The 17,981-nt window shown below is 55.3% G+C and overlaps 5 protein-coding genes across 5 annotated transcripts; 2 read left to right on the top strand and 3 right to left on the bottom strand.

The window, feature by feature from the left end:
- Window positions 1-58: 58 nt before the first annotated feature.
- CLUP02_02133 (TBC domain-containing protein) lies at window positions 59-3,268 on the bottom strand (the record flags this gene model as incomplete). Its single annotated transcript, XM_049281167.1, has 1 exon — window positions 59-3,268. One exon carries the CDS (start codon window positions 3,266-3,268, stop codon window positions 59-61), a length of 3,210 nt encoding a protein of 1,069 aa, XP_049137124.1.
- A 3,058-nt stretch (window positions 3,269-6,326) lies between these two features.
- On the bottom strand, window positions 6,327-11,867 carry CLUP02_02134 (WD repeat domain-containing protein; the record flags this gene model as incomplete). The annotated part of the gene is made up of 1 exon (XM_049281168.1): window positions 6,327-11,867. The coding sequence occupies one exon, from the start codon at window positions 11,865-11,867 to the stop codon at window positions 6,327-6,329; it is 5,541 nt and encodes a 1,846-aa protein (XP_049137125.1).
- A 134-nt stretch (window positions 11,868-12,001) lies between these two features.
- CLUP02_02135 (uncharacterized protein) lies at window positions 12,002-12,767 on the top strand (the record flags this gene model as incomplete). The annotated part of the gene is made up of 4 exons (XM_049281169.1): window positions 12,002-12,148; window positions 12,326-12,404; window positions 12,519-12,628; window positions 12,687-12,767. The coding sequence occupies 4 exons, from the start codon at window positions 12,002-12,004 to the stop codon at window positions 12,765-12,767; spliced, it is 417 nt and encodes a 138-aa protein (XP_049137126.1).
- An 86-nt stretch (window positions 12,768-12,853) lies between these two features.
- Window positions 12,854-15,787, top strand: CLUP02_02136 (protamine P1; the record flags this gene model as incomplete). Its single annotated transcript, XM_049281170.1, has 1 exon — window positions 12,854-15,787. The coding sequence occupies one exon, from the start codon at window positions 12,854-12,856 to the stop codon at window positions 15,785-15,787; it is 2,934 nt and encodes a 977-aa protein (XP_049137127.1).
- A 464-nt stretch (window positions 15,788-16,251) lies between these two features.
- Window positions 16,252-17,280, bottom strand: CLUP02_02137 (uncharacterized protein; the record flags this gene model as incomplete). Its single annotated transcript, XM_049281171.1, has 3 exons — window positions 16,252-16,363; window positions 16,440-16,921; window positions 16,987-17,280. The coding sequence occupies 3 exons, from the start codon at window positions 17,278-17,280 to the stop codon at window positions 16,252-16,254; spliced, it is 888 nt and encodes a 295-aa protein (XP_049137128.1).
- Window positions 17,281-17,981: the final 701 nt, after the last annotated feature.

Here is a 17,981-nt window from a genome sequence, read left to right on the forward strand (position 1 = left end):
GGGGTATCATGGACGTCCATTCAAACACCTGAAATGCATCACCGCTGCTCTCCACCTCTCACGTCTGCACGTCTTGCTCAATCGGCCTGGGCTCGCGGACATCCAAATCCGGCTCCGCTGCCCCGTTCTCCTCTTGTCCAGTGCCGACGCCGTTACCATTCCCATTCGCCTTGTTCGCCTTCTTAGCCGCGTTCATCTCGTTTCTCTGCCTCACAACATCTTTCTCCGCCTGGATCGCCTTGTCGCGACGCGCCTCCACATCCTCGCGCTTCACCAGCTTTCTCAGAGCATCAGAAGCCTTGATCATGTTATCGATACTGATGGCGTGGTTCGTCATCTGGCGGTTGATGTAAGTATACACGCTCGCCGGCGTATCGCACTGCAGAAGCTGCGTCTCGTTGAGCTTGAGCAGGGCCAACGCCACCTGGAACAGGAATGTGCTCCCGTCGTTCATGCAAAGCACCACATCCCAGACTCGGAACAAAGCCTCGGCGCAAAGGCAGTCGGTAAAGACGCTGAGGAACCACTGGAAGGTGAGCGCTTCGAGTTCGATGCTGAGGTCGTCTAGGTGTTGCGACAGCTTGGGTAGCACATCAACGACATACTGGCGCAACACCTGCTGGTCTGCGCGAGACGCAAGGAGACTGTGGTCGTAGTACCCGGAAGGCAGGATGTTTTCGATGATACTGGTCAGAATCCAAAACGCGTCCTCTGCTGATGGCATGATCAACAGCAAATTCGCCGCGATGAGGTTCATGCCCTGGCAGTAGCCGACCTCTGGGTTTCGGCGGGCGTAGGCTTTCAGCACCTCCTTAAGCTTGGACACGCCCGGCCCCTTGCGGAAGAAGATGTTGTCGGTCAGAGTACGGTTGATGTCCATATCGATCTGGGACACTGCTAGCGGGTCATCATCTTCGTCCGGTCGAGCGATGATATCTTGGTAGTATCCGGGAACACGAAGCGTAGTGGCGCCGGAGCACTCAGACCAGACTTTGGCGCGCAAGTTGACTGGGATGCCACCGAGAACCAAGTTCCTCAACTCCGACCTCTTGGCGCGCCCAACCTTGCCTTTGTTTCCGAGGCCAGTGATTCCGATCAGCTCGCCATCGGCTATGGCAGCTTCGGGGATGGTCATGGCAGGTCGCTCGAAGCGGGCTTCGGCAAGCGCGGCTGCTGCTGCGGCCGCAGCCTCACCATCTCGCTTCCTCTCCGCCCTGACTTTGCGCAGGAACTCGTTCCAACGTGCCGCCTTGTCTCTCTGCAGAGAATCGTGCAACTCTCCCATGTGCTGGAGAAGGAGCTTCACGGGCTCTGTGTCGTCCCTGACAACCGTTCCTGCAGCAGCATCAGTCTCGACTGGGGGTGTCGCCTCGCTGTCGATGACGGATGTTGTTGTGCTCGCAATCGGGACGAATCCTCGCTCGTCAGCTGCAATTAGTCCAGGTGACTTGAGGCCCAGTTCTCCACCCTCCAGCACCTCAAGAGATGGCGCTCCGAGTGAGGGGGTATGAGACAAAAGCTCCGTCGGGAATGTGGCCAGCTTGAGGTAATCTTGCCACTTTTTGGGCTTCCCCTCACCCGCGCGTTCCTCCGTGGACGACGGGCTGCCAGGTCGTTCTTCGCTGCCGGGGCCTGCAAGCACCTCCTCTTCCTCTTCAATCATTGGGGAAGTCAAGTCCGACCGGCCGTTTGACAGCATCTCGGCACGTCCGCCCTGCTTCAAGTGACGTGCCACCTGCGCAGATTCGCGCTGCCTCTTCTTTCTCCGTTGATCGTAGATGAAGCCGAAGCGGTCGGTGAGATACTCGCTTCCGATATAGTTATTGTAAATATGCGTCAAGGTTGGCGGCTGGGTCTCGGGTGGGAGGATGGCATCCATCTCGACGGGACCGTAACTCTCCTGGCGGTTCGAGGTCGCATTCGTCGGACTGTTCACCATGGTGTCCCATCTCTCTTGCGGTTGAGTCCTGGCGGTGGTATTGACGGGAGGAGCGTTCGCGGTGCCCGTGGTTCTGCGCATGGCCATGAGAGCCTTGGGGCCGCCCGCCGTCGAGACCGCTCTGCTTGACTGTGTGGTCTTGGCGCTGGAGGTTGAGGACGCTCGCGGGGTCGACTGCGACTGCGGTTGGGTAGCACTATTAGACCTTCCGCGGTTGGGGCCGCCCTCGCGCGTGTTGATTGCGCCTCCGGCCACCAGTCTCATGAGGCTAGCAGCGACCGAAGTTGAGGCTTTGCGTGAACCAGGGGGTCCAGACTGAATGCTAGACGCTCGACTGGGTGTTCTTGGTGGCACGCTTTCGGGCGGCACACCCTCGCTGGGTGGGCTGAAGAGATCGTCCTGAAGACCGGGCCGCCTGTCGGCAGTGGACTGCGTCCTCACAACGGTTGAAGGTCTCGCGATGTCGTCGCCGTTGACGCTGCTGGGCATGCTGCCCTTTCTGCTGGTTCCGCCCCAAAGATAATCCTTCCATCCCCTCGCGGTTCCTCTTCCGTCGGGGACGGAAGGCATAGCTAGGTTGCTAGCACGGATCGTGGCGTCGTTGCCATCAGTCTGTCCAAAGACGTTTACGTTGACGGTGTCCTGCATGGCATCGCTCATGAGGTCAGAAAGCCCGCTCTCGTTGCGGCGATTGCCGGGGCGTTCGGTCTTGACCTCTAGTTCGATCGTTCTTAATCTCTTCTCAAGGTCTAGGTTAGATAAGCCGCATTCCAGTATAATCTTGCGCAAAGCCCTCTCCCTTTCGTCGGCCTTCCTCCTCAGCTGGGCGATTTGGGCATCGCGCTGTGCCAGGTCGGTCGCAACCTGCCTGACGAGCGCAACGGCTCCATGCCTAGCAATGAGACGCCCAATGTGCTCATCGTCGGAGTGGTGAAGGGCACCTGGTATCTTGTGGGTCGAAATGGGCGAGTCCTCGAACAGCGCATCGCGAGCCGCTTGTTCAGCGGATGATCCAGTCAGATTGCCCAGCAGGGAGATGGGACCGGGCCTGGTATCGGAGATCTTGCGTACGGTGGGAGGGGCTTCGGGCTCAGGTGTCAATGGCGGCGGAGGAAAGGCGTGTTCGCCCCTTGGTGAGTCGGGGGAGAAGGAAGGGAAGCTCGTCAGCGACTTGTCTTCGGAGGCGGCAATGGAGCTTGCGGAGCTCGAGGGCTGGGAGTTGAGTTTTGATCGTTTGGCTCGTACGGTATGTGAGCGTCCGCTTCTCATGGACGTTGCGCTATGCTGCGAGACGGAGCGCTCGAGAGGGAGAGTAGGCTCGGGGTCCATGTTGGTCGGCGGGCGATGATGTCGCCAAACGTCATGGTTTCCAAAAAAAGCAAACGGCAGCAGGATGTTGCAGGATGCGCCCGCTGCTGTAAGCCTGCGTCCTGGCGAGAGGACTGACGGGTTGAGTGTTCTATCGGTGTGTATCGCGAGCTTCGTGGGAAGTAGAAAGGGAGGATAGAGAAAAGGGTGAGGTGCGCGACCTAGGTGAGTAGGTAGGAAATGTTTGGTGGATTGTAGTAGCGCAGACGCTAAAGCGGAGAGAGCCCAAGAATGGCGGTAATGTCGAGGTCAGAAATGGGAAGTGTAGTCATTGTGTGTTGTGTGTGTGTGTGTGTGTGGGCGGGACGATATCATTATGCAATCCGACGCTCCTCCAAGTACCAAGCCAAGTCCAGCAATGCAATGGAAGCACATTTGCGGCTTTGCCTGACGTGGACCAGGGGTGGAAGGCAAACCGGGGGGCGATGATCACCCAGCATGTCTGGGGTGCTTCGCTGTGACTCTGCCCTGTATCCGTCGTAGCCTGTCTCCGTAGGTAGTGTACATACATAGTACTGCGTAGGTGAGCACTGCGAGCAGCTAGTGGCTACCTTGCAGTGGATAATAAGGGGACTTGGGTTCCGCAGCTTCCATCAAGATTCCACCCACCTCAGGTACGAGTACAAGCTCCAGCTCAAATTACCACCAATTTCATCCGTCTTAGCGCGGCGACGATACCTCCCGCTACGTATGGATACCTACCTTAGGTACCACCCGATGACATGCCTCTGAGGTGCGTCGGCCGCGATTACCTCACCGCAGGCCTCTTCACCTGCAGCCCGCTGCAAATCCACAAGTTGAGCCCTTGTCAAGTTGCGCGGAAGGAGGACATCCTCCTAACCCATCAATGCCTTACGTAGTACGCAGTACATCCATAAGGTACGGATACATGCACATCTCGGGGCATCAGGTCGCGATATTCAAACCTTTCTTTCTGCCTTGAACCTTGACACCAGCGCCTCGTTTGTTGATCTCTTTTCCCCCCCATCCCCATACCTTGCCACATGAATGTCAACATTGACACGTCTGAAGAAAAACAGGCACGAGAAAAGGGCCACATCGCACAAAACTTAAAGCCTACTTACCTGGTATGCCTGCATACACAGTAGACAAGAAAAAGACAGCGCCGGGTGGTTCCCACGAGATGCAACACGCAAGGGACACCCAGAAACACACCAAGCCCAGGCCACTCGTCGCAAAGATACGGGACAGATGGACAGCAGAGCACCGTAACACCATCCCGTCAACTATGACAACTAGTACTCTTACGTGCCCACGCCCGGCCGGCTCTCCCTCCAGTGTCCGCTCGCCCTCCCCGTTCTCGTGGCCTCTTCCTCGTTCCAAACCAAGACTTCTTTTTTAGTCTTGCCAAGTTAGCCCTGCCATACCCATGCCGTCCCCTGTCTCCAAGGGAGTCCCTGACCTTCCTCCTCCAATTCTCCCGTCCCAAGCTCCACCGTGGATCCTTGGAAACTCGACAGAACCGAGAAGACTGGATCTGGAACAGCGGAGGATAGAGGAATCTTCCCGGGCGCTCGCTCTCTTCTCCTAATAATACAGCCTCACTATCGAGCCCTACACACCAAAACATACACAAAAAAGCTCATCCCGTCCTGGCCTCCCAATCATGTACTTACTCCCCTGTCTTGGCGGCCTCCCATACCAATCTCTACACAGGCAATCCCTTCCCCCGAGCGCGCCTATCTCAACACCGGATACCTTCCACGCGCGCATCTCGCGTGCGCCAGTCATCCCAACTTTCCGCTCCGTCCTTGCGCACACAGAAAAGGGTTCTGGAAAGGTCCAAGGGGGGGGGAAACTCGGGAAGGGGTGACTAGCGATTTAGGGGTCCAAAAAAAAGGGTGATCTCCTTTGCGTGTGTGGACTGTGGGTACCTTCCTACCTTACTCCCTACCTTTCCGCCTTGCATCTCTGGTCGGGCACATCATCCGGACTTTGTGCATCTCACACTGGCCAACGACGCCGTCGCCCCGGCACCATGTACCGTTCATTGGGCTCCGAGAAAAAAAAAAAGCCAGGTATCAAATCTCATTATTTGGCACCACTCACACACAAAACCCGCAGACTATCCGTATGCGTGACAGTGCCTCTCCCTAAGATTACCTCAGGGGGTTGCTTATTTTAACCACCCACGCGATAACCAAATTTCCCCTGCTGCCCAACTCTGGATCGTTGGTCGTTCCCCCTCCAAACCGGGAAACTGGTGAACAGGTGTGAGTGGGCAACATACACCGCGTCCACGGAGGGAATTGATTGATTCTTCCTTTGCTTGATTCGTCCGACGATAATCTCCCCTTGAAACCCGAGAGACTCTACATGTACTTTCCCGGGGACCATGACCCGACTCAGGAACGCTTCCACACACCGGCGCAGTGCGCACTGCGCTGACACCAAATTCGTCATTCCTGTGGCGCCATGACCGTCCTGCAACTGGAGATACCCGGTCAGATACGAGGGCACCACTTCACATGTTCTTTTCCGTACGCCGGAGACGTGCCACTGAATCTCGATCCTGCCAGACCCCGGAGGCGCCGGCTCGGCAGTCATGACGACGACGGAGTGGGGAGACCCGGCTACACGGAGCTTCACTTTGCCCATCAAGGTATCAAGCACTCTCACATGGCAGACCCCACGCAATACCACAGGACACCATCATGACCATCTTGAACCAGCATCAAATCAAAGTACTGCATATACAGAGCCTGTATTCTCTCTTTCATGTTCCTGAAGCAATGCTTTCTACCGTGCTGTACTCGTACAATACTCCTCTCGTTTCAGTCATTAATAATAGTGGTAGTCCCCCCCCCCTGGCTCTCCTTTTTTTCAAACAATTACCCAGACGCCTTTCTTTGTTTTCGAACCCGAAAAAAATCTCCCATATGGATGGAAAAAAAGATAATAGAAGAAGAAAAACACAAATCCCCATGCTCTACTCAAAACGCCTAATTCTTTTGGGCCCACTCGCTTCTGTTGTTGTACATCCTCCCTCCCTGCGGCCTCAAGCAAAGCTGTCCTCTGCGTTCCACCGGCTGCTGTCGTCAGCCTTGACGGACACGGGTGCCCGCGCCGGTGTTTGCCTCTGATCCGGCGCCGGCGCCTCTCTCGGGGCTTCAGCCACAGCCGCCGGAGCAACAATCGGAACTTGGGCGACATCGCTAGGAAGCAGACCTTCCTTCACCAACGCCTGGAATGAAGGGTCGCGGGCAAGCATATGCTGGCGCTTGACAGGTAGCCCGTCCAGCAGCTTCAGCTTCTTGCAGCAGCCCACAAAAACAACCTGGTAGAGTCGTCGCCGGAGACGCGTCGTCTCGTCGAGACGCCGGGCAAACATGGCGTCCCTCTCCGGGTCAGCCTCAGGGAGCGTGAACGGGTCTGCGACGTGACCCCGGTCTGCAGACACGGTTACGTGGACTGGCGGGTAGAAGCCCTGCGTGATTGGATTGTCCCGCAAATCCAATTGTGTCAGGTGCGGGAAGTCCGTCAAAAGCTCCGTGACTGTCGTCGAATCTGCCAGGCGGTTGCCGGCAACGAGAAGTTTCTTGAGCCGGGGAATGAATCGAATGGGTGACAGGTCTGCGACGGCGTTGAAGTTAAGGTTCAACGAGCGCAGGTTCGGCATCAGCTGGCCGAGCCCTTCCGGTAGGCAACGGAGCCCGCAGTTGGCTAGCTCAAGCAGCTGTAGGTTGAGGAAGTCTACCTTGGGCTCAAAAGTGCCAATGTAGTTGCCAGAAAGGAAGAGTTTGCGGACTTCGTACGCCGAAGAAAGGAAGGAAAGATCCAACTGTACATCACCGCGCTGCTCTCTTAGAGACAGACTATCCAGATGCCGGGCTTTGGTAAAACCAGTAATCTTACTGATGCGGTTCCTGTCGGCATGGAGCAAGCGGACAGTTGGCAAGCGACTGATATCAAGCTCCAAGATATTGTTGTCGCTGAGGTCAAGATAGCGCAAACCGTCTAGACCCTGGGCATCTGCCGCGGTAAAGGCTTCGAGGCAATTCTTCGAGAGCTTGAGCGTTTGCAGAGAAGACAGCTGTCCGAGTTCACGAAGCTCCGAAACTTTGTTGCCAGTCAGGTCAAGCTCGGTCAATCGGTGCAGCCTGGTGCCATCGAAATCGGCCATCTCGATCTGATTATTTCGTGCCCGCAGCGAGAGAAGTCCATCATGCTGGTTCAAGCCATCCAAAGAGGTGAGCTTGTTGTTGTCGGCCCGTAGGCTCCGGAGATGAACGAGGTTCTTCAACGCCGACAGACTGGACAAGTCGTTGTTGGAGATGTCGACGTACTGCAAGTTGGCGAGATGATCCCACGAGGTCAGCTCAGTCAACATGTTGTGCGTCATCTTGAGTTGTCGGATCGAAGTTGGCACTCCGTCGAGATGACCGATGCTGTTGTTAGACGCATCCAAGCCCACCAAACTACCACAGAACTCGTCCAGCATGTGGAGGCTCGACAATCGCTTCTCGCTCATGTCAAGTTCCGTGAAGTCCTCCCAGTAAGGCTCAAATGGCTCAATTTCCGTCAGGCGATCAACGAGCTCACGAACAGTCAAAGACAAGACCTTCTTAGAGCCGTCGCCAGTGACAAGACGCTGGTCCTCCACAACGTAGCTGACTTCAAAGCCGAATGACTTTTCGTGGTGGTTCAGTGTGAATTCTGACATGGGGCTCAGTGACAAGTTGCCAACGTTGTGACTGATAATGGCGCTTGCGTCCGGATAGAGACCGCCCATCCTTGTCTTGCCGGGAGTCTTGATGATGAAACTTAGACTCTTCTCTTGGTTCTTGGGAGAGACATAGCTCAAAGCACTGTTCTCGCCCAGGATACTGACTTGGCGCTCGTCAGCATTATCGCCAATGACACTATCCTCTTCCCTTTCGTCGATTCGGGAGACGGGCCGAGGGACAAATGACTGGCCGCGAAGCGAAAATTGTCGTGATGGACCACGAGCCGGAGCTGTACGCGGGCGTGGTTGCAGCAAAGTCCGCCGTGCAGTCTTCGTCAAGCTTTGGTATTTGCCTCGTTTGGACTCTTCAATCATCGAGTCCGCATCCACGAAACTGCCCTCGTCATCCTCGAGGCTATCGATGTCCTCAGCGGCAACATCCTGTATGATAGAGGCAATGGGCGAAGAAAATGATATCGTCATTCGTCTCCGGGACGGTGAGGAGTCCATGATGCGATCTTCGTCGAGCTGGATCTCGTGCTCAACGCCTCCGTCTCCTGCCTTGCTTTCAAGCTTGTGGATCTCAGTTCTTGCCTGTAGCGCAATATCCCGAGGCAGTGCCGCATCGGGCGACAGCGTCACAAAGCCTCTGCCGGATGAGCTCCGGGGCGTGTCCATGGAGCCCTTTGGTGATTGTGTCATGTTGGCTTCCCGCTCTTCAGCCTCCTTCTGTGCTGTCACCAATCTCAAATGTAGCATCTCTTTTGTTATGTCGACGGACAAGTCAGGAATGCTTGCAAAAGGGTCGTCTTCGCTGTCCTCAGACGGGATGACAACATGCGAACTTTTAGGTCGGATGCTCTCGCCCCTCCGTTTGATCCAAATGTTTTGTTGGCGATCAAGATACATGCTACCGACCTGATCCGGTATCAGATGCGACACGCTCTGCGGCGCAATCGTCTTCCTTGACTCAGAGCCTCGAGAGGAGCCAGTATGCATGGTCCTGTTGGTAGATGCCCCTGATGAGTGAGTACCGAAATCGTCATAGTCGGTAGAGCCATCTCGCTGTCTGTTCGGGTTCGCGGAGATACGAATGTTGGGGGGATCGCTGATGGTTTCGTCTCCTCCAAGATACTGGAGGTCATCAACATTGTTTCTAGAGCGACTGTTCTCTTCGATCTGTCGCTCAACCTCCTGCGCAGCTCGGATGGCATCTTGAGCTTGATCCATAGATCTAAGCGAAGATGTGATGACGTCTCCCATGTCGCTGAGCTCCTGGTACTTCTTGAGGTAATCCAGAATCTCTGGGTTTTCCTGGCGTTGCGGTGCTCTTTGCACTGGCTTCCCTTCGCGACTCGGAGGTCGAGACAATGGTTCCCTGGTCGACTCGTACGAGTCGTCAAAGGCAGGACTAGGTTCGCCGTATTCCGCATCGGATTCCTCCACGCTGGTCAGGCCGCTAGGGGCCTTCACACCATTTCGGATCATGGCCATGATCTTGCCAGCCTCGTCCAAGAAGTCCTGAGTTCTGATAGATGGCTTACGGTCTGTGTCGAGTGTAGCACTGCGGTCATTGCCACTGGATGTGAACTGGGATCCACGGTGGGGGGTGCGTCGTACGGGCCGCTCTTCGTCTTCGTCTTCGGCATAGTCTTCGAGCAAGTTATCTTGGAAGGGAAACTCGCCAGCTTGCAGGGAAGACCTTGAGCTTGGGGTCGGAGTTCGTGGGCGTAGGATATGGCGCGTGGCCAGCACGCTGGGGTGTGCTCTTTGTTGCAAGCTTCCTGGGCGAGCGTCTTTGCGCTTCTTGCCCATCATGCTCTGCATCAAAGCATGGGTTTCCTGGACGGTGTCTAGAAGTGCATACCGCTCTTCCCTCCCATACGCAATGTCTGACTTGTGAAGTGTCCTCCTCCGCTTCGGCGTCGGGTCCTTCGATGGAGAGGTACGTGGTCGCTTCCCTTCAGATGCATCACGTCTCTGTGGGGTACCTAGCATAAACGCCTCGGCTCCCGCGAACTGGACATTACCTCTTTGAACGCTCCCTTCGCTGGCTGATGGTGTGTGCTTGGAAGATGAGGCAGTCGTAGTGCCGGACTTTGCTCGCTTCCTGGGAACAAACATCGAGGCCTCATCTGGCACCGGCGAGCCCGCGACATGCTCGAATCGAAGGACAGACTCTTCATCTTCCGATTCATGTTCAGATCCCTCGTCATCCTCGAAAAATTGGGACTCCTCCTCAAGCCGGATGGACAGCTCTTGATTGAACTGGTAACCTTCGAGATCGCCCGCACCAAACTGACTCACAGATCGGGAGCTCGTGGCCGTTTCTTGCTTTGGCACGGATAGGTAGTCCCCAGGAGCAGTATGCGGTCTTCGGTTTCTAGCAGCTGGGGCGAATTCACCGCTGACAGATTGCCGCGATGATCCAGATGTTTGATCCTCGAATTGACTGATGCGACGGAGCAGCGTCTGGTTCGTGAATGTATCGTACGGGCCGAACAACTTCAAAGGACTAGTGCTATTCGTTCCCGACGTGCCGGGTTTCTCCGGACTCGGGTTTGGCACACGCGGTGGTGGTGGGCTCTGAGACCCGAACCGAATCGAAGTGTAGCCGGGGGAGTACGTTCGTACACTTGGGAACTGCTTGGGTGTGCTAGCCTGCAGGGACTCTTCAGGAAGCATCTCAGACGTGTCAACGCCCATGCCAGGGCTGAGACCTCTGTATCTGAAGGACCCATCACCAGACCGGCCACCGCGCCGAGTGTTGAGGAAGCCTCCCTTTCTTGCATAGTCCTCGGTCGTCTCTGCTCTGTCGCTGTCCCCTTCTTCTACACTGCCGTCCACATCGAAATTGAGCTCACCCTGTGAGTCCAAAAGCATCTGATCAATGCGCAGTTTCTCGAGGCGATTCTGGAGCTGGTCGACGGGGAGTTCGGTGGGGGCGGAAGTTTGTTTTGCTTCATCCTGCTTCTGGCGCATCAGCGTGAGGACGATCGGACTGAAATCCTCGTTTCGGATGACACTCTGTCCGCTGGTCTTCCTAGAAGCGTCGTTCGGCGGTGCAAGTCCTGAAACAGAAGCCGCCAGACTTGACTCCTGTGCAAAGGTATTATCTTGCTGCGGACTAAGTTGGCTTTGATTGCTGTGATCGGGAGAGCCGTCGGTCATCTTGTAGGTAATGTGCGGCGCGCGTGGTCGAGGGCTCGGGCTCGGGCTTGGATCCATGTGGCTCCTGCCATCTGATTCGTCTTCGTCATCTCCGTGGTCCTCGTGCTGGCGGTGGAAAAAGGGCGGGCTAGAGGGCATTGTTGTGTTTTGTCGCACGCTCTGATCGGCGATGGAATTATCTTGGGGAGGAGAAGGCGGCTTGAACATGTTTTCGAGACCTGTGGCTGCAGAACAGAAGAGATCTCGTTGTTCGCCATATGCGACGTCGCCGTACACTAGCCTGCGCTTCCATTCCGGAGTGTCGCCGGCTCCTCGCAGTGGAGAAGACCTGATTGATTTATGATGTACAGTATTATGAATGACAGACCCATTTGTTGAGGCTGAGAATGCGCGACTTGTTTGACGTGATTGATCGTTGGGCTTGATCTCGCGGGAAAGCTTCGAGAGGCCCCTTTGGGACAGTGGAAGATTAATATCATTGGTGCTTCGTTCGCTCAGGACACCGGTACTCTTGTCGCTGTTTCCAGCACTCGAAGGTCGTATCCTACTGACGGGGAGAGGTATGCGACTACCGGATCCTTTCCCGCTTGGTGTATTGTTGTTATCTGTCGGCTTCAGAGGCGGCAACTGAGCTGGAGAAGTCTCGGATCCAGCTTGCGAGGGCCAATCCTCGGAGAGGGAGTCGAGCCAAGCATGAGCCATCGTGAGTTGGCGTATGCGATCGGGGTTGAGGGACTTCCGAGACTATAAGCAGTCCATCGAGGGGGGTGGCAGATCGTCGTCGTGAGTTAATGTCGCGGTCTGTGGTTTGCGGGGTGCTAAGTTTGGTGGCTTGGATGCGATTGAAGTCTGTTTACGCGGGCAATTGCAATGCAGAAGTCGCGCGGGAGAAAATGCAAATGAATAAAATGCAGAACGGCAAGCCGAAGAAAATGGCGAAAAGACTACTGGCGAAATCGCCTCTGCTGCGTCCGCTACCTGCGGTGACGTTTGGTCGTGATATGGGAAAATAGAGGTGTTGGTATTATTTCGTGGGGAACGCGGTCGAGCGATCGCGTTTGGGGCCGGCGTTATGTCAATCTCAAAAGCCCACCCTCAGTGTTGAATTTCCCCGAATAAACATAACTAATTCAATGTTATGCTTGATTGGCAGGCTTCAGGTTGCTGTGTCAACCGCCACAGACCAACCTTTGGATGGAACCAGGCCGGGCCATGGCCGTGACCCAAAATTCCCCGATCGTCCGATGGCGCTAATCCTTCTATCGAGTCGTGGGGGGTTGCATCTTTTTATTGCATCTACCTCTTATCCAAGTTGGAGTGAGGCAGGGTCTGTGCTGATCACCTGCGCCACAGCAAGTGCTCCAGCCACGGCGAACGCGAGATCCAAATCAATTAAACACGATATCACGTGTAGACCCGCCCTAGACGCGGATGTTCGTGCTGGGTCGCGTCGTCTGGTGAACGTGCACGGTCACCGACCCGCCCAATATGGGACCTCTTTGTCTGTTCATGTTTGTGCAGTGCGCTGGACCTGGTGACTTTGGCCTTTCAACGACAGACGACCGCAATCCGGACCACCGCCCGGCGCCAATGCGACCGTAGCGCTTCCGACTTCTCCCCTCCTTCGTCCCCGTTCCGTTGCTAAGGCTCATGACTTTTTACGACAAAAGTCTTTTCGTACCAACACGATGGATATGAAAGATGGCTGGAGAGTCCGGCGACTGGACGACGAACCGATGTACTGCGAGGCTCCCCACGATGAATCGGATATCTTGTGCGCCAGTCTTGACCACGAAGACCTCGAGAGCCTCAAAGAGAGGAGACGTCGATATGAAGAGGCTGCGACTCGATTTTTGCAGGGACATACGCCAAGGCTGCTTTCTACAGTTCTAAGAGGCCCTTTCGAAGGACCAGGCGCAAAAGGTTGGGTGAATCCATGGCAATCAAGCCGGAAACCAACATCAGCTGCCATCCCGCCACCGCCTCTAGTTGCTGTCGTCAAAACAACCACGGAAGTCGAAGAAACCATTGTAGAAGAAGTGGATGTCGAGGATGCAGCGTCTTGCCATCTACCGAGCCCCCGAAGCCTGGATCAACCCAACTTGAGCCCGCACCCTTTCATGGAAACAGAGGAACTAGAACGAGTTGAAGCATGGCGAAATACTACGGAATCTGTGAGCGATACACAAGATTTTGCTTGGTCACTAGAAGCCTCTCTCTCGCAGCCTCAGTCACAGACACAACGTAAGCGACGGTCAACAGGTTCAGAGTGGCTGAAGCGGCAAGACACCAAACGACGAAAGGCAGAGGATACGAATAGTTACCGGGAGGACTCGGCTGCTGTCCAGCGGGATAGCGCACGACTGAGCCAAAATGTTGTGCAGAAACAAGTGGACGATGCCATGGAGGATGAGACTGCAAGCTTGGAGAGCTCTCAAATAAACCCACAAACCCCGCGCAAGGCCTTGAACTCAAGTGCCAGTCGCTCGCACCAGCAACAACTCTCACAAATATCCAACAAATACGCTAGTGCTGCACAAGATGAGATACCAGCGCCGCTGAGCACCCCTATCCAGACTCCCCAGTCCAATAGGAAGGCAGTGGTTAAGACTGGAGACGATGCTTCTCCCAGCAGTGTTGTCACTGTGGTCAAGGAAGAGGAACGGTGTGAATTCGAGACGCAGCAGGACGAAAGCTTCTTATTCCGTGCAAGGCCGAGGAACCATGCCATCAATACCTTGACCTCAAGCCCCTTGAAGAGAACGTCATTTGGCCAAGTTTCTTCCGCTGCTTCCACTTCTTCGAGCGAGAGCGACTCCCAAGGCGATGTCCAAGATTTGGAGGGTGACACTTGCATGGCAGACGACACTAAAGCTACTTCCCCAGGATTCAGCGAGGAAGGTGGAGATCAACATTCCCCAGGGAAAGATACAGTGCAAAGAGGAGAGAGCGGCGAGTATATGTCCAAGCCCCTGGGCAGTGAAATAGCCCTCGATGCGATGGAAACCGACGTGTGCCCCACGAAAACGACGGATGGCGAAATCTCAGAAATGGTTGAGGACCTTGATCAGCATCTGCCAGCTGAGACAGCCGCAACAGCAGGAATCGCGGATTTGACATCGAGCCAAGAACCGACGGTTACGGCCATTGCTGCATCACAAGATCAAGAAGAGATTTTGGCACCGAAAGAAGCAAGCCCAGTGCCACAACCGCCGACGCCAGAAATCCAGGCCACTTCACCAAAGGAACCAGCAAGCCAAACCTCCAGCTCGTTCGCGGGCATACTACCGAACCTCTTCCCTCAAAGTCCCTGGTCGAAGCTGAGCCAATTCATCATCCCGCGTACTCCTCGTCCGCCAAGCACCACTGGCCAGAGCCATGAACAACTGACTAGTGTCAACACGTTCACTGCTGAAGGCCCCAATGCTTCGCGGACACCGGCAATACCATTCACTGCGTCAGTTGTAGAAACTTCTGTGTCTGTTGATGGAACGCCTGATCGAACAGTTGAGCGACCCACAGCATGCACTGCTGATAGGTTGGTGGACGCAGCCAATCTTCACAACAGTCCCGCCGTACCAGCTTCACAACAGAGCCCGTGGAACATGGACGTGCCAGTCATTGCTCAGTCTCAGCAGCAACAACACCCGAGGAACAGTGATGTAACGAGTACCATTGACCCAAGCTGCCAGAGTCCTTGGACGGCTAGCCCGACCAAATTGCGCCAAGCTGCTCAAGAAGCTCTCATGTCAAAGCTCTTTAATGTTGCCGAACCAGCTTCGCCTTCTCCGCTTGCTCCCACCGCTACGATGACGCCTACAGGTCCGGCTGTCACTATTGAACAGCCCGACAACGCCGACACCTCAGAGCCAGTTTCGCCTGAGCCCATCTTTTCTATCAAGTCCTTTGCGAACTTTCTGTCCCCGTCGCCCGAAAAGCCACGTCGGCGGCTCAACAAGACTCGCCTCAGTGGCGGTCACTTGCCTAGTACGCAGAACCTCATCGCCGCTACAACCAACAATCCATGGGAAAGCGTACAAAAGTCTGTCAAGAGGGTCAGATGGGCTTTACTGCCCAACGAAGTCGAAGGCGAAGAATCTCTGGAGAGCCGCAATCCTCACACGCCTACAACGCAAAGAGCTGCTTCGCCGCCGCCAGAAACCGCAGTAGCTGATTTGCCAACCGGCGAAGACGATCAGTATAAAAAACACTTCCAAGCTGTGTCCCTTCGAAAAAGGCTCCATCACCATCTCTTGCCCTCGGCATCTCAGCAAGTGTTGCAGAGCCCAGGCCCAATGGCCATGGCAGAGGCTTTTGTCTCTGCTGACTCCTTCCGAGCACCTCCAGCCCCAGTGGCCTTTGTACATGTCGACGAGGCCCCACTGGCGCAAGACAATGCCGACACGCAAGAGTCAGCCGTCGATGATGTTGACGACGTGCTTCGTAATCTTAACGAGTTTATCGAAATGGTCGATGTCGAAGCTGATCTCGCGAGAGCCAAGGAAGAAGAGCAGAAGCAGGTTGAGAAACAGCAACAGCAGCGAACAAGCCAGCCTGCAAGCAACAGCTACACAGGGGGCTTTACTTTTGACGGGATGATGGACGCAGGAGTTTGGGATTGAGAGTTTGTGATCAAAGGAGATGACGTGGACGATGCATCATATATTACTGTGTTCGGATGCAAGCAAGGAGCAGCTGCGCAAGCGGCGTCATTATGCGAATTATTATACTAGCGAGGTGTTTGGGGTCATGACAAAATACCACATCATGGGTGGAACAACTGCTTTGCTTTACTTACTCTACGACGAACAGGTAGTTGCTACTCAGTCAGTTTACTATACTTAGCGGTTCCGTCTTCAGCAAAGACGAGACCTTTGTCAAATGTTATTCAATCAGTAACTTGATGTTCGTGCAACTTCTGCTGTGAACGATCACTTGGCCGTTTGCAAGATAGGTCATGTGGTCAAAGTCGGCTACATTTCACGATGCCTCTGGAGTGCTCGCAAGCTTTCATCGGAACACCTCTCAGAACCCAACGCAGAGGTTTCTGTCTTGAATTTGTAGACGTGAAGCACTTTGCGGCTTACTAGTCCTCTATCTTCGCCCTTGAATCCAAGCAACGGAGAGCCTGATCGCTTGCAAAAGAAAATCCACGCGTCTGCACTGAGTGCTGTAGCCTCGATGCTAGCAAGTCAACACTGCCCAGTCAATCAGCACCCAGTCACCCAAAAGCTACCGCCAAACACTTCCAAAGGAGGGAGAGGGCGAACTCACTACATAATGACCGGGAAGAAGCACTCCAGCGTATACGCAACCCGATCCGCGTAGCTCGTGACGGGATTACTCTGCGATATATTCAACGAGTGCGTAACGGTCCTCATGACCCCCGTCACCGCCAGCGTCGCGAGCCGGACCTCGGTGCTCCGCACCAGATACCGCACGAATCCGATCCGGAGACCCGCCTGCGCCGACGCCGCCCGCGCTTCCGCGAACGCGCCGAGGAGGAAGTAGGCGCTCACGCATTCCGTCATGGCGAGCGGGCAGAAGTAGCCAATGTGCAGTCCGTTGATGAGGCTCTGCAGGCTGCCGTCGGCGCGGAGGATGTGCTCGACGCGGAAGACGATGATGAGGACGCGGACGACGAGGACGGCGAAGAGGGCGAGCCAGAAGACCGTGGTGAAGATTTTGCGGCGGGTGCCGCGTAGGATGTTGCGGAGGATGATGTAGCTGTAGAAGGGGAGGCCGGCTTCTTGAATCTGTTGGTCTCGTGTAAGTCATCTGCATTGAGCTCTCACGTCCATTCTCGGCATCCCTTGCTTACCATCCAGAAGAAATCCCCAAAGGCTGCGACGACTGCTTTCCTTTCGAGAGGGTAGTACGTCTCGTCGTAGTAGGCATAGTAGCACAGCCCGTTCGCGATAGCTCCCGCCGCCGAGGAGACGATGGGAACGACGGCGACCTTGGAGAAGGATGTGATACCGATGACGAGGAAGCCGAGAAGTACGTTGAGCGCCCCGACGGTGCTTAACGGCGACCAGCTCAGCTCGAAATATTGCAAGTTGGACGGCGACTTCAAGGTGCTGTCAAACACGTTGAGTGTCCCCGAGGAGCCCATACCCGGTTAGCGATGGGCTTTGGCTACCCAATGAGGCCGGAATCCGAGTGTCTCTCAGAGCCTCATGTGTAGTCGTTGCCAGTAGCTTTCAGGCACTTCCTGTGGTTCGTCTGTGTTTGACTTGACGTTGACGTCTGCTCCTAGGGAGGAGGGTTGGCATTTGGAGCGATCGGGCCATAAATGAGTCTTCAACCCTGTCGACGGCTGTAGAGATGCCTTTCTCAAGCTCGGCTATTGCAATCAACGGGCCGGCGGGCCGTTTGCTTCAGTCTACCACTGCCGTTTATCAGCTTCTGAATCGGTCGCCATGTCACTGGGTGCGGAGAGTTCTTCTACCTCTGGCATCCAGACCTCTGAAAGCCACGGAACGGTGGGGGCGGGGTTGTCAGAGTCGAGCAGTTCGAGGAGGATCTCGGTCTCGGAAGGACTATAACTAGCGGGGTTTGACATGGACTTTCGAGAGGCTTTATCTCGGAGCCTCACCGTCGGGACGAGAAGAGATGAACCTAAAATCCGTATGGACGGGTGCGGTTGACGCCGCGTGCCATCTGCGGCACATCGCGTCGGCACCCTTCACAGGGGATTCGACCCAAAATAAGTTTACCAACTTGACACTCGGAGATCTAGCCCCTTCTCTATGGCCCGTCTCGTATCTGTACACGGCGCGGCTAATTCTGGGAAGACTAAATGGTATGACCGGA

This window comes from Colletotrichum lupini, chromosome 1 (genome assembly GCF_023278565.1).
Source record: "Colletotrichum lupini chromosome 1, complete sequence".
Classification (NCBI taxonomy): domain Eukaryota; kingdom Fungi; phylum Ascomycota; class Sordariomycetes; order Glomerellales; family Glomerellaceae; genus Colletotrichum; species Colletotrichum lupini.